At 41.3% G+C, this 11,207-nt stretch overlaps 1 protein-coding gene across 1 annotated transcript; it reads left to right on the top strand.

Moving 5' to 3' along the window:
* Positions 1-1,245: 1,245 nt before the first annotated feature.
* Positions 1,246-6,907, top strand: LOC147874538 (uncharacterized). Its single transcript, XM_087345279.1, has 5 exons — positions 1,246-1,410; positions 1,728-1,897; positions 2,705-2,863; positions 3,753-3,960; positions 4,944-6,907. The coding sequence occupies exons 1-5, from the start codon at positions 1,397-1,399 to the stop codon at positions 5,095-5,097; spliced, it is 705 nt and encodes a 234-aa protein (XP_087201405.1). The 5' UTR covers positions 1,246-1,396; the 3' UTR covers positions 5,098-6,907.
* Positions 6,908-11,207: the final 4,300 nt, after the last annotated feature.

Consider the following 11,207-nt stretch of genomic DNA (forward strand, 5'->3'; position numbering starts at 1 on the left):
CACGAGCAGACGGGTGGAGTGTGGTGAGTTGCACTCCTTTCTACTCTTACTGTGCCTTGTTAAATGACGCCTCTCAGAATAAACTACTTTTCCTCCAATTTGTTTATTTCTACCAAGTAATCGTTTATTTAAGCTTAATCACAAGCACCTCTTAGCCTCTTTATTTCGTGTTCGTTTATTTCCATTGCAGTGAACACTTTTTTAAGAAAAGCTTCAAAGACATGAATTAAAAAGTGACAGTGGAACCACGGTTCCGGAGAATTTGACGTAAATACGTCTTTACGGAAAGGAAGTTTATATTTTGGATTTATTCTAAATATTTCCTTTATACATTCTTTACAATTGAGCAAAGTTTGATTAAGACTTTGCTTATTTAACTTGAATTAGTTACGCTTAAGATGGGTCTGTGGTAGCTCAATGTAATGTAAAGTAATATAATGTAATGTAATGAAGGTAAGGTAAGGCAATGTAATGTTTTATAGGTAACAATAATGCTGAGGAGACAGATGACGTTTCCTAGGTAACATAACAAAGAAGTTACAATTTTTCGTTTCCCTTTTTCGTAACACATTTTTGCCGAATGACCCTTCCTCATAGACGTATTTACGTCAAAAGAATAAATAAATTAATTACACAGGTTTTAAGTCTCCTGTACAATGCAAGTTTTAATAGCAATCGACGAAGGATGTGAAGTTTTCCTTAAATACCGTTTACAAAAAGCGTCCTACATCAACTGTCATGGCAACCTGTCTGCTGATTTTAGATATGAAACGAAGTCATCGTTGATCGTCAGTGGCTTTCAACGTAATGAATGAAGCACTGATCAGTGTGGATATTGGCCATCTGCGTGGTAACGCCTCGTGAATTAGAAGGTTCTGGGGTGGGGTGGGGGACGTACCGCCTCCATCTTTGCGTCGATAAAACCCCAAACACTAACATCTGTCTTTGCCATCGCACGAACCTGAAATGTCAGCTGTTGATCAGAAATTGATTCTACGTTTGTCTGTCGAACTTGACGAGAGCTTCTCTTCGGGTCTTTCTGTTTCCACCTTCGCTCCAAGTTAATTTCTCGTGGTCTTTGTCGAGTGCCTCCCTCCACGGTGTAGCAATTTCGGTCCTCTGTTGGGGGTTGTACCTCTGCTCCGGTGGTTGGTCGCCTGAACTCTAATGTAATGAATTCACATCAGTAGACCGAATGACCCAAAGAAACATAAGAACATAACCTATCCTTCCTGTGCAGGTGGAGGGGGTCGACTCGATCGGTCCGCGAGCAGGCCATGGCACGGCAGTAGTCGGTGTCGACATTTACGTCATCGGAGGCGAGAACGGCGTTGAAACCTTTAACTCATGTAGCTGCTTCAACGCTGTTACGAAGACATGCCGCGAGGTGGCGCCTATGCATGAACGCAGGTAAGATGCAGATCGGTAACTAAGGAACTCCTTGGAACAGAGTTCTTCTTCAAAAGCTGATAGTCGCTCTCTTAGTCAAGATATAAATGCGGGCAGGAGCTGTAAAATTTTACCACTCACATTCAGGAGCATCGTGCAAAGGGTGAATAGGTCGGAGAACTTTTGCGACAAAGTTGGCTTTAAGAATGCGATTTGCTTGTTAATTCATTTGAGTTAAGATTTAACAATGACGAGCGAACAATTGCGTTCAGCGAGAGGAAATGCATCTGAATCAGCAATAAATGAGCAGAGCAAAGAATATACTTTTTTCGTTTCAGAACCGCTTTAATGGTGGCAGTTCTGCGAGCTGCAGTGTACGCCATGGGCGGTAAAGTTAGAGAGCATTATCACAGAACGGCTGAAAGATACGACTGCAAGGCGAACAAGTGGTCGAGGATCGCTCCCATGAACAAAGAGCGATGCTATGCAAGTGCGGCTGTACTGAATGGTACGTAAATCCTGTGAAACAGAAATTTGTGAATTAGTGCAGAAGGCGAGGCGTCTGTCTGTCCGCGTGTAAGAACGCGAGAACGGTTGAAGGAATCGCGGGATTAGAGGTTCTCACGGCGGGGAGTACGAAGATGGCTGTCGTTTGGCTTGTGCCGACGTTTCAGACGAACCTTATGCCTTCATCTTCAAAGTTTCCTCCTCGCTCTTGATCTCTGTCTCCCTCACTCCATCGTCCCATATTCTTCTATTATCTCTTCTTTTATCCGTGCTACGGACTTCGTTATTTCACAGACTGCAACGGCTTGAAGTTCTGAGTGCGTGATGGTTTCTTCTGCTCTCGTAAGCTGTCCCTGTGCGTCGTCTTCTGCCTTTTTAGTGTACACTCGGAGTGAATGCAAACAACCATCAAACTATCAAATTGGCTCTCAAATAATGCAGATGCAATATGTTTTTGAGACAGTTAATAATAGCACATTATATTATAAATGTAGAGCACCTTTTAGCAACTCGTACCGTAAATCTCTGGTACCAAATTTAATAAAATTCGTTTCACAGAAGATGTAACTTACCATCATTTCCGTTATGCATTAATTTAATCACTTTATGCTGTTTATGTGAAATTTTATCAGTTAAACTCGTCTTCTTTGACACGCTGATTATCTGCATTCGAAACAAAGAAACAGATGTACAGAGCAGTTTCTGTGACTCGAAGGGAGACTTAATAGATTTACAGATTTAAGTACGGATTGTCCCATGTCTGTGCTCTGCATGGACCAGTTTAATTATAGCTAATTTGTTTTTGCAGACAAAATATACGTCGCTGGTGGAATTTATTATTACAATTTTCTAAACATGGTGGAAGTTTATGACCCGGACACCGACCAGTGGACGTTCGTTGCACCAATGCATTATCGACGTGCCCTGCATTCTTGCGTCGCGTTCCACGGCTGTCTGTACGCCCTAGGTGAGAACTCCGGACATTCTGAGTGATGGTCTTCTATATCCTTCTTACAGAACTTGCTATTGTGAAATGTTTTCCTGGTTTAGTTTTTCAGTAATTTTATCCCCGATTCGTGGTTTCGATTACATTCTCCAAAAAGAACACTTAACTAACTAACTAACTAACTAACTGACAACGCATAATCTCTCGTGGTATCTCAAGTAACGTAAGCCCCATTTTTCACAGAGTCCCAATTTTAAAGGTAAATATTTCGTTCTTGTAGCAAGGAAATTGCAGTTTACCGTTCTGTTATCCCCGAAAAGCCGATGGTTTAAAGCAGTCCCTTCGCAGTTTTTGCTTTTCGTCAGTTGTTTGTGTAACGCCATCTTGTGTTGATATTTAAGGCTACTTTCTCACGCAGTTTTATGAAGTAGACAACAGATGTCAGGCGCAATTTCCTGATGCTACAAGGACGAAAATAAAATTGTAGCTGTTCCTGGTACTAAAACTGACAAAGCAAGAGGGAATGGATTTTCTTTGTTGTATTTAATTCATTCGTTCCTTTTACGGAATTACAAATTTTAAGAGCGTAAAGACAGACGGAGTGTGAAGTATCGAAGTTACGGGAAATACAAACGTCTAGAAATTTGTAATTGGTAATCTTGAAGAGAAGATACCATTTGTGATAAATTGGCGTAAAAGGAAGGATAATATTAAAATGTTTTTAAGGAACTAGATTATATGAGATGAGGTCAACTACCGACTTTTGTGAATAAGGTAATGAATCTTGTGGCTCCATAAAAGCCACATATTTCGTGGCCAGGGCCCCGCTGAATGGGGTTAGAATAAGTTCCCTTTGGCAGCTTTTTTTATATGCTGTGACCTTTTACGAAATGTGTGTGTGTGTGTGCAGGAGGATTCAACAAAACATCATCCGAGCTCAGTACCGAAAAATATGATCCTGCAGAAGACACGTGGACCGAGATCCCTGACATGAACTTCTATTCATATAGACTCGACGCAGAAGTGATCGACGACACGATCTTCGTAATCGGTGGAAAGTATATCGAGCACCACTTCGTCTCCCACGTTGCATGTTTCAATGACAAGGAAAATCGATGGTTTGTTTCTTTGTTTGTTTGATTCTTTGTTTGGTTGTTCAGGGCTGTATAATCACAAACTGTTACTTTCGAAAAGCTCTAGGAAGTGAAACATTTTCGCGATCTTTGGATGCTGCGCTATGTAGTATCGAAGAAAGTGACCGACGTTTCGGATGTTATTCCTGCTCTCTCAGGGCGTCGAATAAAAGCACGAAAATTGGGCGAGTGGAGGGGGTAGAATGAAAGGAGGCAGGGCGATGTTGCGGTCAAGCTGAATCGTTAAAGCAGAGGGCGAATGACTAGGAATGCTAATCAGACGTAAGCTGTGACTGCATTAATAAGAAGCTCTTTGCCTAAGTTTCTTTGATCAGTGGCACTCTCTTGGGCAGGAAATGTCTGGCGTTCAGCACATCAGCAAGCCATAATCTTTCGCTTTCACCGAAGTGTTAGGACAGTTTCAGGTTTAACGACGCCTATCCATATCATGTTCCCATTTCTGATGGACGTTTATTTTAAAATGTCCGTCTCTTGGCGTGTTTGACCATGCAGTCTCCTGCCATCTGTTAACGGAGTGAGTAAGTAGCTCCAAAAACATCCCAGAAGCCAGTTTTCTTCATACTTGTTTGTGCAAGAGCCAGGAATTCATTCGATTTTGGTTTGTGTCTGTTTTACGTCCAGCAGAACCTATCCAGAACAATTTTTGGTGGGACAAAAATATTTTGCTAAAAGAGGGAAATGCTGTCAAGGGCTCATGTCTCAAACAAGACACGCGTATCTCTCCAAAGAAAGTGTGTGATTAAATTTATTATTCTGACCTGAGCTAATGGCTTAATGAAGTGTACCAAACGTAGTTAGCGCACAACACATGTAAAAGTATATATATATATATATACATGTTTTCTGTAACTGTGTCTGCGAAATGTGGTAAAAATTGTCTTGAGTGTAGATAATACTGGTGAAAGGTGGAAGATTGTTTGTTTTCACTTTTAATATTCAAATTGCAGGTACCAGGCGGCAGACATGAATATTTGTAGAAACGAGATGTCGACTTGTGTCATCGAGAACCTACCGAATGCAAGCGATTACGCCTACAAACACAGAGACAAATTAATGAAGGAGAAATGCAAGAAAAGGAGGAGAAACGTAAAAGAATGTTAGATTGGGAAAATAACCGTCCATCCACACACACTCGTCCTTCTGCTGATGTAGCCCCGGGTTCAAACCCAGTAGCTAGGCTGGCGCTGGTGTGGTTACAACGTTTCTTACTTCGGTGCGCGGAGAGGGTTAAAGATTTTCTCAGAATACCTTGACATAGGATCAGTCGGTGGGCGAGGACCTCCGACTCTCAGGGAATACACGGAGAGACCTTAATTGGAGCGGCGCTCGCGGGAGGGCAGCGAAGTCGCTGAGCTGTTGCAATTCTTCACGACACAGTTGTTGTTGTTGTTGTTGTTGTTGAATTCACTCAATTTATTCACGAATTGAGACACGCTGATGCAAAGACACAATTATGTTGATATTCAGGCTGTGCAATGAATCGGCTGTTTATGTACGACTTGAAGTCCAACACAACACAAACGCGCTATCACAGTAACTGGTCTTAAATTTTGAATTGAATGCGACGATCCGATTCGTCCCCCAAAATCACCCCAAAGCGTCGGAAACGCTCCGAAAAGCCACATTCGAATTTCATTGGTCCCAATCGCAGTGAGGAGACTGTTCTAGGGCAAACGTCATTCTATATCTGGAAAGGCTTAGGTTTTTGCCTCGTAAACTACTTTTACGAGGCGAAAGCTTTGTGAGTGTCACGGAAGGTCTCGAGGAAAGACGTTCAAGAGACTGATTGTCGATACCCTCTTCAAATTTAATACATTAATCAATGCCAAAATACATAAAATCAATCACATTTGGATGAAGTAAGGCGTTCCAAATATAATCTCATAAAGCGAACTGGAAAAAAAACTCATAAGGAGATGGAGGATGTAATATATTGTAAAATTTATAAAACCTCTGACAGATGGCGTGGACATATGGAAGTATTAATTCGCGGTAGACCACGTAAGAGACGTAGAGATGAGGCTGAAGAGGATTCGAGAATCGTTTGAAAAGAAATTTGTATAAAGTGGCTAAGGACCACCAGGAAGTTAAGGAAAATGCACTGAAAGGCAAAGTCCTCAACGACCCTAGCGCTGGAATTGAAGAAGAATGTTGTCGAATGACAGGAAGATTGAATTAATCGGTTGTAAACGATGCGGAGGGAAGTGGTCGTGGCTTGTATTGAACACATTGTCCGTTCAATTATATTGTGATACAAGGATTTTAAGTGCTATTTTGTGTATATATAATAGCTTTAAAAATATTTTGAAAATTAGCCTTCTCATGGTAAGTGAGAGGGTACTTCCCTTTTATAAGTAACAATAACTTATTAAAGAAAGAGTTTAAAAATTTCCTTTAAACTTCAGTAAATAATGCTCTGGGATAAAGTCACATGTGAGAAACTGCTAGTCGCTTAGTTGGTCGAGAGCTTCCTGCAAGCCGTGAAACATGAGGACACTTTTTGTTTTTTTAGGAGGAAATTAAGTGTTGCAAATTCTCTCTCTTTATCGTCAGTCTTCCGACTGGTTTGATGCGGACCCCCATTTTCGTCCATCTTGCGCCAGTCTCTTCATTTCCACATATTCTTTACAGCCCACATCCTCATAAATTCCAATATTTGTCTCCCCTTATAATTTTTCCCTTCCATTACCAAATTAACCAATCCTGGTTGCCTCAGAATGTGTCCCACCATCCCATCTCTTCTTCTCGTAAGATTTTTCCATAGACTTCTTCCTTCGCCTGTCCTGGCTTCCATGGACACGTGTCAGAATAAGACGACTTTTCTCTCCTGCCTAATTCTCCTGTTATCGGGTACACAAAGTCTTGCCAGGAAGACTAGGATAGGAATAATGCAAGGAAGAAGGCTTGAATGATATGCTGACTGTTTGCTAGCCTCAGTTTGACTCCAGATCACGCAAAAAATTCGTAAATTACGTGGCGGACTCAGTCCGGCATCCGGCCGCAAAGGGTTAAAGATTATGACCTTGCAAAAATAGTGACACGAGGAGTTTCATGGCCCTTGGGTCGAAAAGGGAAACAATTCTGGCCCGAGCGAGGAAAAAGGTTGGACCACCCTGATTTACTCAATTGTTTAGAAGTGCTTTTGTGCCTCTAACAAAAGTCACGCAAACCTTCACTTCTGCCTGTAGAAATGTAAGCCAAATTATAATCTGAAAGTACGAAAAATCGAAGAAGACTCTACTTCTCATGCCCTTAAGAGTAACTTTAGCAAAATCCTCAAACATATTTTAAAAAGTATCAGTAAGTAGTTCTAGCAATGTTTCTGGTCCAATACGAAGTGCAAAAGCCATAGGTGGTCACTATGTTTTGTGCCTGGTTCAAAATCTCAAACGAAATGTTATTTTAAAGTTGCGTGTGCCTGTATGCAGAACAATGTCCGTTTCTTTCATACGTCATTAAGTTTTTAAATTTTTGTAGCCTTCTGTATAAATAATTGCGAAAACCGTGGAGATTAAACAGTATGACAAATATTTAGTTTATATGAAATACCTTTATCTGGAGATAATAATTCAATAAACATGGATAACCATTAAAATATAAAAGCAGTTAAAATTTTACACGGATATGAAGACACAAGCTAATGAGACCACGAATCTGTGATAAAAAATACCTCACTAATATTAATACACTTGTGAACCAAGATCAAACTTGCTTTTAAAATGTCGTAGCATATTTACGATCGCGTCGCGGCACACAGGTTGAGAAACTCTACAACCAACCGGCAATACCGGCGATGCCTTTGAGGCACGGACTCTCCAGCCACTGAAGAAGGACTAGTTTTCCAGCCCAATTTGACTCGCGCTCCACACTTTAATAACTACTGTCTCCATTATGCATTGCACTGAAGTCGACTTCAGAAAACAACGAAGACAAATGCACACAGCTCTTCGTGTGATGCCAAAATTAACTGCCTGCATCAGTAGAATGTCAATTGATCTCATCGAGATTTCAGCGCTGCTCCACGTGTCGAGTCACGGATGCGTGCATCAGTGGGTTACGTCAAATCGCGCTCCTAACCCAACTCTCAGAGCAGGGGCTCAGGACACATCCAAGGGAGCAGTTCCTCCAGACACAACGCGACCAAAAGTTGAAAGGACGCGTAGAGCGAATCGAACTCCGGATTCTGTTTTTGCTCGTCCACGTCCGTTCTTTACAGAAGCCGCTGAAGGCTGAATTTAATCCGTACTCCCTACGTCGTGTATTTGGGGGGAGTTTTCAGATGGAACGCAGTAAAAGCTATGCAATCTAAACTACATGATTAATCCGTAAAATCAAAATAAATTAAAAGTTTTCGTGACTTCTATCAAATATTAGTATGAACCGCGATGGGATCGCAGGCAGAGAAGTGACGGCCCACGGATTGGACGACCGGTGTTCGTATTCCAGCAGAATCAGTGATTTTTTCCTGTTCGCCTCGCCGCCATGTTCGGACCAGTTCTTGGACCCACTGAGACTCCTGTGTAGTGAGTAGAGTAAAAAAACACAGGGTTAGGTGGACGCAGCGTGAAACTAAGTGCTTACTAAGGCCATGTAGTGCGACATTGAGTGATTTTTCGTCTTGACACTTAACGCGGTGGTAGCGACCCCTCGGGGGTTAATGTGGAGTATTTCAGAGGGAGATAGGTTTTCTTTCGCACGTTTATAATAAACGTGGTTAACTTCCAAAGGGACATAAATACGTATTTAGGAAAATTTCTGTTGGTGTCCCCCTGCGTGGTGATCGGAGCAAAACTTGACTTGCCTTACAGAGGCCTGTAAGATCCTGTAACCCATCATGTCCTACAAAGCTGCCTGCGATGGAAGATCAGCTTAGATTCAGCCTTGGTAGCGAAATACATTCACGCGCTGTGAGCTTTGTGGATATCCTTTGGCTGTGATCACGCGCCAAATCTAAACAGTTCTATGTGTTATTAAAGTTGTTAATTGTATTTCAGGTTTTGCGATAAATTCCAGAATGTCTTAAGACTTGAGCGAAGAGGACTTCGCTTTGGCCCAGCAGATCACTGGTTGTCACTTTGCAAATTTGAACCAAACGTTACAACTAAGAGAACTCTGAAATAGCCATACCGTGCAGATATTTGTACTGAAATTAATAATCTAAACCTCTGACTGCTAGTAAACTTAGCGAATATTCTCGCTGCTCGAGGCAAGATTTCAGCATGTTGGCGGTTTGCCGATGAAGGTAACGAAGAGGTTTGATCTTGGTCATGACTTGAGCATTTGCTGTCACAAATTTCTGTTAGCCTTCGCACGGAGAAATACTTCCTGCGTTATAATTTTCTGAATGGCGAACGAAGTGTGTAATACGCTGCAAAGTTAGCTCCAACGACCACAAACAATTCTAAAACGAAATTAGGTAAACGCAATTTTAATATAGAGTCGTTTCTTCCCATAACCCCACTGGCAGTGGCAATCTTCCTGAAAATAAAGGAGACCAAAGTTTAATTTGCAGTTTACGTCTGTCTCAGTCGCCCTTCCGTCTGAATTCCACGCCCATCCACGAGTTATTGCTGTTTCATAATTTAGTGTGAGTCGTATTATTTTGAAGTGTGGGTGTGGTTCCTTAAAAATTTATGATTCGCTGATGAAACATACCAAAGTTAATTATCATGTTATGTATTCTCCCTGGAACCTGTCCTATGTAATTTAATCTCAGTCCATACTACTTGAATCAGTTTTTCTAGGTTATTATTTAGCATTATTTTCCCAGCTACGTCGGAATTTAGTGTCACAATTCAAGTTTCCGGAAATATTTTTTTGTGCATTTTAAATCTACACATTTCATCCCTGTTTCATGCCATCAGCAAAGTAAATCAAGTCCTGTTGCTTACTAAATTTACCTCAAATATTTCTCGTACTATGCAGGCAGTTACTTCTGAATTTGCTTTGAATTCAGCACCAACTTGTGAACGGTTTTAAAGATTTTACTTCTTACTTTCGCTCCTTGTAGCTGTACACTTCTTTCCGTGATCATTGTTCAATGTCCTGAACAGTGATGGGACAGGCAGTGAATTGGGGGGGGGGGGGGGCGAGACAAGGCCTTCAGAACGTCCCCACCTCATACCCACCCTGAAAGTAGCAAGTTCAGTATTTGCTTCACCCGAAAGACGAAGTTAAGCAAAATCCGCAAACTTGTATTACAATTTCATATAAATCACTGACTGTGCGTGAGTTCCTTCCTGTTTGACCGAGATCCGGCGCCTATGTAAACGGCTAGCCATGCCTTGAACTGTAGCAGAAGCTGTAGGTGAAGGCGGCAGAAGCTACTTTCACCTAGGTGACATAAGTCGACTGTGAGCTGTCGTAGAGGGTTTATTAAAAGTCACCAGTGTCAGATCAACAAATGCTGCCCTTCGAAGCCAGCGCTGGCAGTGGACATGTGGACCGCGTTGATATCAGCGCTCTGCATTTCTTTCGAGGAAATTGCTGAAGCCTCACAGTTGACTCTGTTTTGACGTAAATACGTCTATATTTTAGGGTCAGTGTCATTCGGCAAAAATGTAAAGAAAAAGTGGAACGAAAAAATGTAACTTCATTGTTATGTTACCTTGGAAACGTCATCTGTTTATCAACAAATAAACAACAATGGTTACCTACATAGTTACCTTACCTTACCTTACTTTACATTACCTTACATTACATTCATCTATCACAGACCCATCTGAAGCCTTACTAATTAAAGTTAAATAAGTAATGTCTTACTCAAAACTTAATCAGTTGTAAAGCAGGTATAAAGGAAATATTTAGAATAAAGCCAATATATAAACTTCCTTTCCGTATAGACGTATTTACGTCAAATTCTCCGGAACCGTGGTTCCACTGACAACTCTTTTTTAGTCCTTCCAAAATGTGTGTTTCATACAGGATCAGGAGAATTTGGTGGTCACAGACCATGACCACATTCTATAATCTTGATCAAAAAAGCCGTGCACATTTATTTTTCTTATATAGGCGAAAGATAAGCTTAGGATGTCGCCCATTAATGTCTGGAACTATTAACTCTAATGTCGTAAGAGATGGTTCAGTTATTTTGTGCGTAATTATGACACACCAAATATCACTTTCTTTCGTAATGAAGAGCCAGATAGCGAATGAGTCTCGAGTCTTCTGTAATCTGATGTCGACTGTTCCGACAATTTACCTCTCCAACT

This window comes from Zootermopsis nevadensis, unplaced genomic scaffold (assembly GCF_977971745.1).
Source record: "Zootermopsis nevadensis isolate Lab colony 2312 unplaced genomic scaffold, Znev_1.0 Znev_ptg000008l, whole genome shotgun sequence".
NCBI classification, from domain to species: Eukaryota; Metazoa; Arthropoda; class Insecta; order Blattodea; family Termopsidae; genus Zootermopsis; species Zootermopsis nevadensis.

Coding starts and splice junctions, on each gene's coding strand:
- LOC147874538 (XM_087345279.1), top strand. Junction 1,898..2,704: donor AAGTGCGGCTGTACTGAATG/GTACGTAAATCC, acceptor TTGTTTTTGCAG/ACAAAATATACGTCGCTGGT. Junction 3,961..4,943: donor AATGACAAGGAAAATCGATG/GTTTGTTTCTTT, acceptor TTCAAATTGCAG/GTACCAGGCGGCAGACATGA.